The sequence below is a fragment of the Cyprinodon tularosa genome, unplaced genomic scaffold (genome assembly GCF_016077235.1).
Source record: "Cyprinodon tularosa strain WSP-4 unplaced genomic scaffold, ASM1607723v1 ctg196, whole genome shotgun sequence".
NCBI classification, from domain to species: domain Eukaryota; kingdom Metazoa; phylum Chordata; class Actinopteri; order Cyprinodontiformes; family Cyprinodontidae; genus Cyprinodon; species Cyprinodon tularosa.
This window is the reverse complement of record NW_024038715.1, coordinates 879,972-896,610: the sequence shown is the minus strand read 5'-3', so window position 1 is coordinate 896,610 and position 16,639 is coordinate 879,972. Positions and strand designations below refer to the sequence as shown.

Genomic DNA, 16,639 nt, shown 5'->3' with positions numbered 1-16,639 from the left:
CATACTAACCAGCAGCCGTTAACCACAACTGAAGCAGCAGTTTGCCAAATCTGTGCGATGTGTGCAACAGAATTTGGTATAAACCGACAGGAAACAGACAACCTGGCATCTTCAAACTGCGTCTTTAGGCACCTTGTTACTAGCGGTCTGTTTCGAGGAAACAATTTGTTCAAATTTATTTTGTTTCATCAATGGATTACTGACAGGCGTGAAATGGGAGAGTTATTAGTCGGAAACCTGGCAAATCTCAGCGTAGCGCATTATGTGTTCTTTAAAACTGAAGGAAAAGCAAGGACAGGACGCCAACTACAAGAAGACTTTAAATTAGATAACTGATCTAAGGCAGATGAATGTTATCTAAGAATTTAATCTGTTAGAATAGATGAAAGGAAGAAAATAATAAAGGAGGGACGTGAGGGAAAATGCATGGCAAACAAAAAAAGAACAAAACAATGGAGGGATGGAGGAATGAAGGATCAAATGAGGGAAGAAAATAAAGATAGGATATGGGGACAATAGGGTAGGGAATAATTTCTGGAAATGCTCATTTTTATTTTAAATCACGTTTGATATGTTGCCATAGTTGGAAAACATTATTATATGTCCTAACAAAACCTTAATTTTAAAAGGGCCTGGTGTAAGAGCTAGATTGGAAATCAGTAAGAGGAAAAGATGACAAAGTTCTTTAAAAAAACTTGAGTGCGGCTCAAGACCAATTTAAAATATTAATAAAAACTCTTCATACAGAAGAGGTTTAAGCTAGCATCTGTGTGAGTAAGGTGGTTATTGTTTGGATCTGTGTATCAACTCACTCTGATTTTCTCCAGTTCTCCTCGAGAAGCCGTCTGTTGCTTCTCCAGTCGTTCACTCAGCTGAGAGCAGATCTGCAGGAAACACAAACAATGTAGTCAAACCAACAGTCAATGTTTGTTTTTAGTGAACTTATTTTTCCATTTCTGAATAACTTAGCTGCAAGTTGCATGCCTATTTATTTGTGACCTTTATCCAGTGAAAAAAAAGACAAAACTAAAAGACAAACAAGGATGTAGATAATGATGGTGGACCTTTTCTGCTGTTGACTAACAGTTCTGATGAAAAACTACTTCAGGATATTAACCTTAAGCACTGATCCTACATTACCACACTCTGAATTCATGTCCAAAAAATGTGTTATAGAACTGTATCATTTGCATGTTCAATGTAGCACCTGCTTGCCTGGCTGCCTCCATAGTCACTGGGGCACACACTAAAGCATTGGGTAAAATTAGAAATCCATCCCACAACAGCAAACATAATCAGAAGAGTATATATTATTGTTTAATTCACATACTGACAGACATTGTAGTAGAGCTGAACGATTTTACTAAAAATCTAAATTGCGATTGTTTTCAAACAACATTTTGATTGCGACTTTATTGCAACAATACTTTGCATTAAGCAAAAGCATGCTAATGTTTTACTCCAGGGTTTCAGTTTTGTTTGTGACTTTGAAAGCCTGCTTGTCCAGAATCAGGTGTTTCAGGACTTTACTGTAACATTTGCATGAAAAAGTTCTTACTTCTACAATAATGCATAGATCTAGGTGTTAGCTGCAACTCTCTGTTCCCTTCTGTGCAACAACATGCCCTCTTTAACTGTATTACTGAGAAATTTAGTGTCTTACTCTTGTTTAATCTATTGTGACTAAAAAAAATTGCATTTTTCTAAATTGCGAATGCAGTGGTTAGCGCACATGACCCATGTATGGAGGCCTTAGTCCTCGATTCGGCCGACACGGGTTCGAATCCGACCTGTGGTCCTTTGCCGCATGTCTCTCCCTCTCTCTCATACCCCCTTTCCTGTCAGCCTACTGTGAGAAAAAAAACAAGCCACTAGTGCCATAAAAACGAAGAAAAAATTTAGATTGTATTGCAAACGCAATTAATTGCCAAGCCCTATAATGTAGTTCCGTATTTTTTGGATTATAAGTTGCTCCGGAGTACAAGTCGCATCAGCCATAAAATGCATAATAAAGAAGAAAAAGACATTTATAAGTTGCATTTTTGGGGGAAGGGGGAAAATCCAACACGAAGAACAGACGTCATCTTGAAAGGCAATTTAAAATTAAAAATAGGATAGAGGCAATAACAGGCTGAATAATTGTACGATATGCTAACGTTAAGAACGTGCCTGGTATGTTAACATTACATAAATAACATGCTAATAAGTTTATCAAACCATCCGTGTCACTCTAAATTACTAAATCTATTGAATTCTTCATCGGTGTCACTTTTAAACAACTCCGCTAACTCCAAACTTTCTTTCTGCTGCTCGATTACCGACTTCAGCAGCATATTTTTCTACTTGTAGCTTATAATCTGCAGAATATGATTGTCTTTTTGGTAAGCCCTCTCAGTTGTTTTTATAAGTTATCGCCAATGTTGAAATTATCAACAGAGGCCTAGGTCGCCCCTCTTGCGATTTAGTGTGAAAATAACATGTGAAACGATATAATAATGTGTTAATAATTTCCCACATCAGTCGCTCCAGAGTATAAGTCATAGTATTTATTAAAAAAACTGCAACTTATGGTCCAGAAATACGGTAGTAATTCATTTATGTAAATAAAATTGATGATTAAACAATAAACACACCTCTATCACCTGACTAAGAGTTAACAAACTGTGGAATCCAGCCAAAGGGAATAGATTATATACCTAAAACAAATTTCCAAAAGCTAAACTGCAGATTATTTCTGTGTTTTTCTTCTTTTTCTCTTCTTCAGCTTCTTTGTAATATGAGGGGGTTCTGGTTTACCAACACAGGTATTTATGATATTCAATTCAATTCAATTCAGTTTATTTATATAGCGCCAAATTCACAACACATGTCATCTCAAGGCACTTTACAATTCAACCAGATCATACAGTCAGTGTCATTAAGGTTCATATTTCTGGCTCACTCCAAACTATTCAGTGTTTTTTTTTTTTTTTGTTAAATCCATTTACATGAATTTAGTTATTTATTCGTCTAGTTTTTTTTTGTACTGTGTTTTCATCTGTTGTCAGGTGTTTATCTTACTGCTGGTGTTACTGCAGAACGAGTTAAATGTGAGAGAAAATATTCATGTCTTGCCAAATCTTGACATTTTTTAATCCTTGCAAGATTCTTGCTGATTAAAATCTGACTGAATCTGAATGAAAAACAATTATAACTAAAATCTTTAGAGTAAAATTAGACTAAAATGGAAAGAAATTAATTTACTAAATTAATTTAAATTTCACTAAAATCATAAAAAAATAAACCTAAGGGTTACACCTATTTAAAATGTTTTCAAATGTACACTAGTTAAATAACAATTTCAATTCAATTTCTATTTAATTATGATATATCTGAAAATAATTTGTTTGATGTAAAAGGTGATAATTTATAGATTAAATCTATCAGCAAAGCCTACCATCCTCTTTCCTAGGTTTCATCAAAAGCATTTCCCTATTATGTTTCTATTAAGTTTCTGAACTCCTGATCAGTGAAATGTGCGGCACCACTGATTAGTTGAACCCGTCTCACATAAGTGACATTAGGGAGGCGAGGCGTCATTTTGGTGAAACCCAGAGATCACAGCCTGACATGTTGTTAAGATCAGGAGGTCCAGCTCTGGCTTTTCTGGGAGAGTTTTATAAGATTCCCCTCAGTTTTCACAAGACAATCTTTGAGTTAACAGGTTGTGCTTCATTTTTGAGACTTTATATTAGTCTCTCTAATTAACATCTCTGCACTCTATGTTTTTATTATTTCTTTCCATACAAATCCTCAATCTGTTAACTTTTAAAATCAGTTCAATAGCAACCCTCCTTTCAGCTCAAATCGAGGCCATTTTATCTTCAATGTTTATTTTTATACCAAAATGAACAGCTCAGGCTTGCATTGCAATACTCTGCATTTCCTCTTACTGCTCTCCTCATGCAGAAAAAATAAAAATGATTTCTTACTTTAGCTATATTCCACAATAAGTAAATGTGATGATGGGGACATGTTGAGGAGAACAATGTGTTCTTAAAGCTGGCATATGATGGGGCACCTGTCAGTATAAAGGCACAGACCGCCATGACTGCTCCATCTGCAAGCAAGCTGTCTGATATTATTTCATTCATTTGAGTCCTTGATGACTCAAATTAATCTATTTAACAATCTATAAATAAATTCAGAATGGCTGTGAAGCCAACATGGAAGTATTCACATAATAAATAACATTTCGACCAATGAGTATAACATTATATTTCTTCTATCTGTCCTTTATTTGAAGCCAAACATTTTTCTTTTTCGAACTTTGTCAATCCTCTTTTTATATACATATTTCATTCCATCACAAAGTGTGTTTTAGTTTAAAGACTCATTAAGCATGCTCAGTTTTATACAATACATTTTTGGAAAAAATGCTCTTTAACTAACTTTCAAGGTGCATATTTTACATTAAAACTTAAAGGCACACCGCAGACTTTGTGACCTACAGAGTTGACACATATGAGTTATTTTAAATGACTCATCAGGCCAATATACAGTGCTAGACACTATCAATGCTACGAGTGGGGCTCCCCTCTCTAAATACCACCTATAAGTGGGGAAATGATGGACTGTCGTTTAGCCAGGTCATGTGACCTGGAAAAACACATGGCTTTTTTTACAGGCCGTTATACAGTCATGGAGCTATTGCTTTTGCTCTACTAGTTTTCTGCCTGCTCGACTACTGGTTATGGCTGAAGCAAGGATAAAGTGTAAACGTTCTGATGAGGCTAACAAGAGAAAACTTGAAAGAGATCATGTGCGAGGAAAAACAAGAGTCGAAATTGGAAAGTAGTTTGTTCGTTAGCACAGGCTGAAAGAAGAAGCCGATATAAAACCGATTCTCTTTCCTCAACTTTACTATTAGACTGGTAAGTTAACACTTTGCTCCTATTATACAGTTATATATCTTTACTATTATTTTCAATGTTTACCATGGATGGATGGATGGATGGGTGGATGGACACACAGCTGGATAGATGCACAGATTTAAGGATAAAACTTTTAGACAGAGGCTGAAGCATAGAAATGGAAAAACAAAATCACAAGCATTGTTTTGTTTTTTTCAAACTGGTGAATATTTTGTTAAAACATAGGTCTATACTTTTACTTAATTCCTTATATTACTTTTAGAAATAATCTTTAAAACCAACAGGAAAAAATATATTAGGGAATATTTCTCCAGTCCTTCAGCAGGGTTTATACAGGAATGAATAACTCTAACTTAAGGGTTTTTAATGCTCTTAGAAATAATTTTAATGCCACCAACAGGTACCCGTCGACAGGCCATGTCCCCGAAGTCCTCGTTTTCCAGCTACTTTTGCTGAAATTTGCTTTCTTTTTTTCCCGTTCTCTAGCTTCTTCTCTGACTCAAGCTTACTTTTCTGAACATACAGCTTTGCGATCAACCTGAAGCAGTTCCACTCAAATATATCGTGATATAGTATGTCTGACAAAATTGTTTTTATAAACATTTTTTTTAAATAAAGCCACAATAATCACATTCAATGAATTTTAATGCCAATTAAGGCCTTAATTTAAAAAATAATAATTTAATGACTTTTAATAATTTTAATGACCTGTGAAACCCTGTTCAGGTAAGGAAGTGCCCAGACAAAATTAATTCAAATATGTTAAAAAAAAATGGCTGGGTCAAGCAACCAATAGCAGAGCAGTCCTCTTGTGCTGGAGGGCCAATTAGTACAAAGCTGTTTAAGCTCCAGTTCTTCAAAATAAACTTGGCAGCCACAGGCAAAGATAAAGGGAAAATTAAATGTAAAAAATTATTTGAATTTTCTTGAATGGAAAACAATGCAGTTTATTTTGGGACATTCTTCAACTTGTCAATCCCAGCAGAGTGAAAGCTGCCAATTTCCCCTCTGCTCCCTCTCTTTCCTCAGACTCTCCTCTCACTCTCTCTCCTCCATCTCTGAACCCCGTTTGCTTCCTGTCATAAAGCAGACTATTTTTGACAAGGCCTCATTTTCAGAGTCAGTTCTCTTCAGCACAGCTCTCAGCTCAACGCTTCCTATCTGAGGCTGCTTTTACACACTCCACACACCATCTACTCTATGAATGATGCTTTCTGTTGTCAATCTGAGATTAGGACCATTATTTTTAGACACAGGTGAAAATAAGGTCTGATTCTGAATGAGTCTTTTCTTCTATTTCTGTGTTCCTTCACAAAATAGGCCAGGAGGATAGACTGCTGCATAAGATCCCTGCACTGATGGTTATAGCACTTGATTGGGACAAGTTTATATTTAAACATTTAGTGACAGATCTGAGGGAAAATTGAAGCCGATGGATCTTAAAATATGCTCATAGCCTCAGTCATCAAAATCTAGGTTCAGCTGAGGGCTGCCATCTGAAAATATGGGAGTTTTCACTTCACAAGCCTAAAAAATTTATAAAAAAAAACAAATGCTGTTAAGAAGTACCGTATTTTAAAATATTCATAATTGGTTTTGTAGCTCTGAACGCCAAGTTGAATAGTTTGGATGTTCACACTTTAACAAACTTAAGGAAGAAGATGCTTAGATTGTTTTGGGTGCATTAACAGATGCTCTGCTCAGTTTGAATGAGATTGGACTATTCTGCAAAGGAGAACTGTGAAAAATAATCTAGATGTGAAACACTAGTTAAAACCAATCATGGCTGGTTTCTATGCATTTTCTTTGAGGGAGGCTGAATGCAGAAATATGCTGCAATCTAACCAATCTGGTGTGTCCCTTTGTCTTCCTGATGCTCTTCATTCAATAATAACAAAATGGTTAAAAAAAATCTTCTGCAAACCATGAACTCGTTTATCCTTCTGCAGGGCCTGAAATTCAATGCTGGATAGCTGGAATTATCTGATCCATTTCCATTCCTACAAATCCGGTTTTTATAATTCAGGAAATTCCTTTTTTTAAAATGTGTAGGTACTAATGTGGAAGTTTTCGGATTTAGACGAAGAAGAATATCTCCACTTCTCACCCGTGCACACACTTCTACTTTCCTTTTTTCTTCTTCTCTTAAAGCACAGTGTAGTTGTTGGCTGGCAAACCAGTGGTTATCATAATTAATTTCTTTAACCTGTAAAATATTCCAAATATGGATCGCTGATTAAAACGCAAATCTATCTACGTATCAACAGCTTCTTTAAAAAAAAAAACCCACACAAATCAAAAGCGATGCGGACCCAGGGATGTCGGGATTGACCCAGATACCGTTGATCAAGCTCCATCCCCAGTAAAATCTGTAAAATGCACGCTCCTGTACCCTTTACCAGCCAAAGTTGTAAAACTTCAACTTTGCGCCTCCACCACTCTGTTATTTCTCCCACTGCAGCAGTGAAAACGAAACATGAGGCAGATTCAGCTAAAGATGTCATGGCCAAAAGCTATCCGTGATGCGTAAGTGCAGCATGAAGATGAAATAAAGCGGCTTCTGAAAACTGCTTCCTTTGTTGCAGAAAATTAAATGGCCAAAGCAAAATTTTGCATATATATGCATTGATCTGAGGTAAGAATATATTAAGCTGCGTAAGTAACCTTAAACATTTTTTCCCTGGAAGGTATTCTATTCTAAAAAAATATGTTTGTTCTTTAACCCTATAGCTAAGTGAGGAAAAAAAAAAAAGAGATCAAGCAAGGAAAAGGGCAAAGAGAGCAGCTGAAACAACAGCTAGGAAGACAAAAGGTGGAAAATTAAAGTGATATGAGGTATAATTAGCACAACATAATACCTTTAGTAACTAAATAATAATCCCCCCCTAAAATGTATACATCTCCCTGCATAACTATGTGTTTGACATGGAATCTAAATAAAAGAAAAATGAGAATGAGAGGATAAATGTGAAAGAGCTTCACATGCAGTCATTGTGAATATACGACTGAAGCCTACAAAAAAAAAAAAAAAAATCGAGTATGCCAAATGTAGCCATGGTGGGTCGGCTGATAATAGAGTGAAGTATGGAGGGAAGTCTTAATAGAAAAACATGGCAACGAGAAACACAGAGCTTCGTGTTGAAAATCTTTTCTTATTATTGTTGGGCTTCTGAGATTTAAGCGAAATGAAAAAGAGCCAAACATTCATACTTTGACTTACTGCTTTATGAAAACTGCCAACTGCTGGCAACCTATGCTGTCTAAATATTTCAATTGAGAGCTGGTAAACATTATGAGTTATTCCTCTTGGGTCAATGTCAATCTTTCGTGGAGCTCAGCTTGAAGCCATTTGATATTTAAATGCTTTTCTGGCTCCTCTGCACTCTGACAGAGACACAACATATCAAATCATATTGTAGGACAGTTTGCTGACTATAACTCAACAATTAATTCAGCACAATAGAAAAAACAGAACCTAAAGACGACAGGAGATGGCCCTGCATGTTTTTTATTTGACGCAGAGGTTAAGCCTAACCAGGTTAACAGCCTTTAGAAGAGTAAATCCTTTTTTTAAATCAAAGAGCTGCTAAAAAAAAGTCAAAAGAAAAGACTGCTTTAGGAGCTGTAATGTTAGGACTAAGGTTTACCACAAATATAATCTGAATTTCTAAACTATTAGACAACTGAGGAATTTCTGTTGTAAAAGGCATTAAAATGGACAATATGTCTCAGAGAACTAGAAAAAAAAAGCAACACTGCCATCTGAGGCCAAAATGGGGTACTACATCTGTCCACACAAGCAAATGTGCTTATTTCACTACTGGTTAAGGTGACATTTGTTGACTATAACAAAAGAAAAAAAGAAAAAATTTGTAGAAAGCTTTACTTATTTATATGACTGTGCATAAACAGACTTCCAAGAACGGCTTACTTCAACAGATGTCCTAATAATTACAGGCACTCCCTTTCTTTCTTTTGAAAGTCGTATATCATAGCTGAAGATTAGTTTTAAAAATGACTAAAACACAAATGACAAGAAATAAAAAATGAGTCCAAACTCCAACACATAACTGGTGTGGGTGTCGGGAAAATTTTTCTTAATGTTTTCCATCATAACAGCCGTATCTCTCAATGTTTCCATTAGGAGGAAGTTAACACATCTAGGTTAAAGTTTTTGAATAAGATGTAAATCCTAAACGATTTTTTGAACTTCAAGTATTTTAAACTCATTTCAAGAAAGCCAAGGGGAAACTTGGCAGCAGCTTAGTTTCACTTCCCTAATAACATGTTCAGTCTCCTGTGACAAGAAGCAAACTCTAGTAACGGTGCAGTGATAATATACATCCTGTCTTTTTTTTTTATAATAATAATAATAATATAATGATTATTAATAAAATAATTAACTCTTCATTATTAAACGAAGCTGAAGGTTAAAAGTTTGTACCTGTTTATATTCTCCAATAATAGAACCGTTCTTCTTTATCTCAGACTCCGACTTATCAAGCTCCCTTCGACACATTTCTTTCAACTGTGGAGGGAAGCAACACAAACAGACATAGTTAGAAGGTTATAAATTGCAAAAATAAACGAGAGAAAGCAGATTCAGAGGCTCCAATCATCATATGAGAGTAATTGTGAAAAGTCTTGACTTTACAGAGGCTGTTGGCAACCTTCTGTCCCAAATACAACCTCCACTCAAAGGCATAAATCACTCAGTGTTAAAGCTGCAAACTCAACAAGGCAGAAGACGTTTGGAGGACAGGTACAGAGGGCCGCAGGTCACTCGTTTCTTTACTGAGCCAGAAAAAATATACATCAAACACTGACGGCTTTCACATTAAAGGATGCCTCCGTTTGTGACTCTAAGGAATGAAAAACTACTAAAGAAAAAAAAAAGGTTTTAACAGAGAATGCAGAGATTTAACATACTGGGAAAGCCTAAAAAAATGTGTAAATACACAAATGATTAAAAAATGTTATGTTAGGGGGCTCTTCTAGGAAAAGGGGGATACAATCAGCTGATTTCTTTTCTGGTATTGATTCCAAACTTCAGGCTCTCTAATATCTCAATTATCTATGACTATCAATTCCAGCCATTCAGCTTTCAACTACAATGGCAGGCAGTAATACCAAGAGAAAATCTTTTTCTAATTTTAGCCTCTCTTCTTCCGCTTCCTGTATAAACTAGAAAAAATATATAAAAATACAAATCCAACAACAAAGCTTTAGATTATCAATATCTGGTATGTAAGTGACCGTTTCTCCTTTATGCTATTCTGTCCTATTCATTTATGGATTATTGGAAATTTTGCTGTGGTTAACACATAGTGTTTTCTATTTTTGTTCCCTATAGACCTCAGGGTCAGTGCTTCTGTGTTGCTTATTTAAAAGGTGTGTGTGTGTTTGTGGGAAGCAAACGCTAAACCTAAAGTAGCAGCAGACCTCAAGGACATCCCTGCCATAAAATATCTTTTTTTAGTTGGGTCTTTTTTTCCCTTTATGTAGTATTTGATGGATCTTCTCTGCAAATAACCATGTCCTTTATTTTTCGTTAGCATAGAGGGTACACCTAGCACAGTGATGCCTGTAATGCTTTTATAAAATATATCTGCTCTTTGCTTTGCCTCCATACTGAGGTGGGCAACTTCAACTGAACCTGGTTCTACCAACAGATTCTTTGCTGCTCCTGGAAAAGGTCCCCTGTGCAGGTCAAGCAACCATCCATGCACACATTCATACCTGAAGACAATTTAGAACATTGTGAATTTGTGCTAAATAAAATTTATCACCCAACATCATCCCTTCATCAGATAAATTGCATTCAATCTGGGGGTACTGTCTGTGTTTTCAAGCTCAAGAAAGTTCTAACCTGTGCAGACTCTTCTTCCAGACGTCTCTTCTCATCTTCAGATTCAATCAGCTTCTGTTTGGTCAGTAGCAGCTCTTTATTCAGTGCGTCTGCCTTTTCTTCAGCCTGACATGAACAAAAACACACGAGAGAAGACAAGAGACCAGAAAGCTGAAAAGGCAGTTCAAAGTTTGACTCGCCCTACTTTCTTTTTTACCTGCTCCATTTTGAAGGTAGGTCAACAAGTAGCCTCCACATAAATCTGCAACCTGTGCCTTAAACGGCGTCTGAGATTTTACAGAACTCAAAATAATCTTCAGGATTTTAGATCAAGAATAAAAGCTAAGCTTATGCTGTGACTCTGTTACAAATGTTTTACTTCTGCTAAACGGGACACATTACATTATGCATGCTTTTCTGTTGGCTTACATTGTCCAGATCTTTCCGAAGAGCTATCTTGCTGCTAACTAGTTCGTGTGCCAAGTCATCGTTCTCCTGCTCCAAGCGCATGTTGGCCTCTTGTAACCGACGATTCTCCCGCTGGAAACAGATAGGAGGAAGAAAGGAAAACAGCAGAAAACAAGGAAGAGAATAGAAGTACAAAGAGAGACAAATGCAAACAAAGAGAAATAGAACAGTGAGGGAGAAGAGAACACAGAGAGAAAGGAAGAAACATTAAAAAAGAGGAAGAAAAAGTGAAGAGACAGCAGAACAGGGAAAACAAGTTAATCATCAAGAATTCATATGAATGTGTAATCTACTATTCCTGCCTCAGTTCGTTCTAGAGAAGGGTTAAAGTTTACTGAGGTCAGGTGAGAGTTTTAATGTAGAGGAAGAGGACAGTGAACTATTTAGGAAGATAAAACCTGTTTGTACATCATTAACATCAGAAAGCTAAACTGAAAGCTGACAATCAGATGAAACATGGAGGGAAAAACGCTGAAACCAAGAGAGAAAAAAAAGATCCTGTTTTTACGTCAGCTGATTCGTTTTTTCTCTCTTTTACTTGTTTGTTTACATTAGAAAAACATTTAAAACTGTTTCTTTTATTTGTCTTATCTACACTGTATAATGAAAGAAATCAGATGCAGTTTAAAATATGACTTTAAATGACATACAAATTAAAAATGTTCACTTATTTGAGTAAATACAAGACCTCTTAAGTACCCAAGACCAAAAAAATAAATGATCCTAATAAGGACACGAACATTGGACAAGGGCTTTGAAGATAAACGTTATTTCAATTTATTTGATACAAAAACAATGAATTTTTCAGAGATGCTCAATTTAATTACAATGACCAAGATTTAGGTATTTCTTCCAGATTCTGATCTCTTGAACAAACCAATCAACTGCTGTAAGTTGTAAACTCAGCTAAGAAATTAAGTTCAGCCAAAAAAATCTAAACATATATCCCTTTTAAGAGACTAAGTGTTTTTCTGTGGTACAAAAAATGATTTTTGGCTATTAAAAGCACAGGTTGTGGTGGAGCTAGACTGAACCTGATTATTAGAAGTATGCATCTGCAGCAACCATTTAATACTAAAAATAAGCGATTATAATAAAGAAAACAATTGCATCACTGAATCAAAGGTAAACTCTTCCATAAAGGATTTTAACTTTTATACAAACTACTTTCTAATCAGTTTTATGGCCAAAAATAGATAATCTTTTTGTTTCTAAATGAAAGCTGAGTTGTCCCCTATGTATAAACAAAGATATTGTGAAAGTTTTGCTCTGAACAACAAATATCTTGTGCATTAAAACAAATGTTTACGGCTGTACTGAAAAGAATATCAAGTAATTGCTGAACATCCATAACAAGTTTACATTTTTTGTATTGTGACAACCCAAATTAAGACATACTCAAGCTTTGATATTTAAGAAGGAAACATTAACAGTGTATTTGGGAAAGAATAGTTCATGCTTTCTGTGTATTTCCACCTCATATCTCTCGATGGGGGCTTCTTGTTGCTCCTGCTGCTCCCGTATGGTGTGGTATTCCCTCTCAAATTTCTTCAGCTTCTTCTGACTTATCTATTTAAGCAAGAAGAATCAGAAAAGTAGTAACTGAAACACGTCAAAGGACAAAATATATATTATTAGAATAACCAGCTACTGTCATGCAGCAGAAATCGTTCTAAACTTCTATAAATAGCAACCTTCACTTGACTAAGACAACTAGTTTTACCCAGTTTGCATTTTTTCTTCTACTGAAAAACAGCTGAATTGCTGGGTAATATACATCCACACTGTCAAAAAGTAAATAACCTGGCTTAAAATTGAAGATGCACTGAGCGACTCTCTAGTGGCCTGAATCAGACAATTTCAAGCTTGAGAGTCCTAAATCTGTGAATAGGTGGTTGGTAAATCAAAACTCGCTCTGATAGTTGAACATATAAGTAGGAAGTATCAGGAGAAAAGCTAGGCAGGAAAACTGTTTACACTGCTGCTAATTTAAGATGCTAAAAGCAGCGACAGACAGAAAGCATCTCTGCTTCTAATATAAATAATAAGGAAATATTCTGAATTCTTTTCTTGTACCTTTTCATAATAACGCATTGAGTAGAAAGAAAATGACTATAAGCTAAATATAAGCATTAGCAGGTTCATTTTAAATGGATGACAAATGTTAATTTGCAGTAAATGTGTACAGACAAAAACCCAAGGTAATACTGAGTTTATAAATTCATATTTTTTGCTATATAAATCAGCCTGTGTATGAGTCACCAACTGAAGCCATCTTCCTAAATTTAGCTAAAAACCTAAACACAAGAAGCCTTTATTGTGTTATTATTTTACACAAACTGAAGGCAGTGAGTTTTAGCTCATGATTTCATTGAAAAGTTAAACTGAACAAATGAAGTGAGACTGAAAACAGGGATTGTTATTTATAGGAAAGTGCTTCAATAGCACCGGAGGTTACTGTTAAACAGCAGTGTGCTGATAATGAGATCTCAGAAGACGAGCAAAAGCTGAATCAACACAAAGAGAGGAAACAAAGGGACCTGTTTTTTTTTCTGCTGCAAAAAGTTCATACCTAAGCTATTGTTATAAATCAGGTTAGATCTTTTTATCTAGAAAGGTAAAACCACAGTTTGGACCAAGATAATTATAGAAAGTCTATTGAGTTGTTTTTGCCATTTTCTTTAATAACTCCTATATAACCAACAAGAGTCGATGTTTCCATTAATAAACATTTTCTGTCCTCTAAATTGTAACAAGCTCTATCCAAACTACAGTATCTCCACAGAGGAGAATTCCCATTTCTGCCTCTTACAGCCTTTATTTTATTGGTTTAGCAAAGGGATTTTTTTCTAAATAATTTGATGAGAGACTTGATGCAAGGCTATTGAAAAGGATGCAGACAAATCAAATTGATCTTAAGATTATTTTTCAGTTCATTTCATATTTTTTTGAGGGGTGTGACATTCTCATTATTTTATTTAATGATTGCAAAAAGCAAAAACAAATCTTTGTTGCTGAGGTGAAATTCTGCTTTCAGCTGTTCAAGTAAAAGCTTGTCTGGTGTGAAGACGACATATTTTAATAAAGCCATGTACAGCTCAGAACCTACTTCTATGCAGATGTTTAAAGACTCGATGGTTTAAACGACTCATTTAATCCACGGATCAAAACCACCTACAGCCTAGTGGAAATGTAATGCTCTACATTAAGCACAAGCAAATTTACCACCCGAAAAACTCTTCATGCCGCTTTTAGTGCAAATTAGCTAAATTAATTAAATCTAACCTAAATCTCTTAAAACATTACAAATGAAAATTATAAAACATGCTGAATATCAAAGTGATATAAACAGGGGAAAAAAAGACATCTGACAAAAACCAATGGATGCAATTCAGAGCTAAAAGGCACAAAGTTTAGCCAGTAGGGCAAACATTATTCTAGCTATATAATCCCACTGTAACTGCATCCCAGATTATCTAAACCACTCTGATATTAAGGTTTTATTTAGGTAAATAACAGACTCTGCAAATAAATACACCAGTATAATTCATTCAAATCTGCTTCTTTCTCCTTAAGGGAAAATTTTAATTTGCCAAACCAATAAAGTAGCATCAAGTGAACTCAAAGCATAAGGTAATATACAATCTCTTCAAATGTGTTTATCAAGCTTATGGTTCTATATCTAAAGATTCCTTTTTAGTTTATTTTCTGAACTGATGCCTTCATGAGGAGAACTGAAGCCTCTTTAGAACTTCACTTTAGTCAGTTCTGATAGACATCCTCTGCTGCCCATCTGAAGAATTAAAAGATCAAATATTTCCAGCTGGCTTCTTTAAATAGTTAATGGAAAAAAATGTTGCTTCCCAAAGTTACCATCAAAGTGAAATCCTCCAAACTGGGCCAGACTGTTCCAACCAGGTCAGGACACAGGTGGGAGTGTTTAGGAGATGGATGTGAGGGTCTGGTTTGTGTGTTTCTATATTTTATATTAGTTATAGTAAAACTCAACAATGACCCCTAGTGGTATCTGAGCAGCACTGCTGGATAACAGTTAGATACAATGACAGGAAGGATGAAGATATCTGAAGATTTTTCAACCAAACAAGACATTACCACTTTAAAAACAACACCTGAACTGAACAATAAGTCACTTGGTTTTATTTTTATTCACCTTCATGCTACAGGCCAGCTCCATTAGCTTCTTGGCATTTTCTTCTGAGCGGTACCGCTTTGGGACAGGGACACGAAAGAATTTGAGAGCACCCTCAAAGTCCGTCTGCAGTAGATCATCTTTTGATGTCTGAGGGGGAAAAAAGAAACAGATTTAATGCTGAAACAAAAGATGCTTTCAAGTTTATTTTATTTGACATTGAAAATGAACAGGTTTTTGTAAAAAGTTCTGTTTTTCACTTAGAAATTGACCAAGAATCAACTTTAAATACAGTCATAAGACCGAATAACTAAATTTTTTTTACTGGGAAAATCTAACTTTGGAGAACAATCCAGAAAAAACAAAAATGTCTACTCTTCCAACACAAAACTTTCCACTGGTAGATTAATAAAATTCTATCTAATCTAATCAATGTGTTTGTGGGTCTGATTTATTTCTTACCTTCAAAAGGGCCAAGGCTACATTGAAGATCACACTTATACCCTGAAAAACAATGACATTTATCATGTATTAGAAATTCAGAACAAAAAACTTATTACTTATTTACTTGTTTTCAGTATTTAATTGGAATAAATAAACGTCTTGAATTAATCACACCTCAGAGCCCTGCTGTTAGTGTGATTTAGAAAAGCTTAGGCTGAATTAATTAATAGGAAAGTAAATATGACTAGCAGACCTCAGCAGATGTTTAAAATGTGTTGTTCAGACTATAATTGAGAAAATGTAAGCACTTCTGAGATTAAATCAACTAATCTTGCGTAATCTAGGAAAATTTTGCTTTACATTTGAAGAAGTTTGATAAAAGGACTAAAAAGCTTAATCAAATGATAATGTTGCCAGAATCAGTGCAATCAAACACCACATTTTTAAAAAATGAAAAAAAAAATTCTGGTACATATTTTTTCATTTTACCCTAATTGTCTATATGAACGGTGGTATTACCGGTAGTCAGCAAAATGTGTCCCAGTAGAAATGCATATATTTACTGCATATATTTAACATACATAAAATTAACTTAAACAGCACTTTTCTTTTTTTTTTAAACAAACAAACTGATGCAAAACATTAAGATTTGTAAATCTTCTTTTTCTAATTTATATTCCTTTAAATTATTATTAAACATGCTCTATAATTCAATTCAAAAATACTTTATTAATCCCAAAGGGAAATTGAATAACTATTTAAAGGAAACCTCTTATAGTCCTTATAAGTACACTATTGTAAATAAATACCAAAGAC

At 35.0% G+C, this 16,639-nt stretch overlaps 1 protein-coding gene across 3 annotated transcripts in view; it reads right to left on the bottom strand.

The window, feature by feature from the left end:
- LOC119782627 (rab GTPase-activating protein 1) overlaps window positions 1-16,639 on the bottom strand; it is a 95,943-nt gene that overhangs the window by 14,591 nt on the left and 64,713 nt on the right. For all 3 annotated transcript variants that reach the window (XM_038283655.1, XM_038283656.1, XM_038283657.1), the window contains 7 exons: window positions 15,842-15,883; window positions 15,401-15,529; window positions 12,706-12,798; window positions 11,191-11,301; window positions 10,783-10,887; window positions 9,358-9,441; window positions 813-884 (listed from right to left, as the gene is read on the bottom strand). In XM_038283655.1, coding sequence (XP_038139583.1) covers window positions 813-884; window positions 9,358-9,441; window positions 10,783-10,887; window positions 11,191-11,301; window positions 12,706-12,798; window positions 15,401-15,529; window positions 15,842-15,883 — 636 coding nt within the window. The remainder of the gene's footprint in view (window positions 1-812; window positions 885-9,357; window positions 9,442-10,782; window positions 10,888-11,190; window positions 11,302-12,705; window positions 12,799-15,400; window positions 15,530-15,841; window positions 15,884-16,639) is intronic.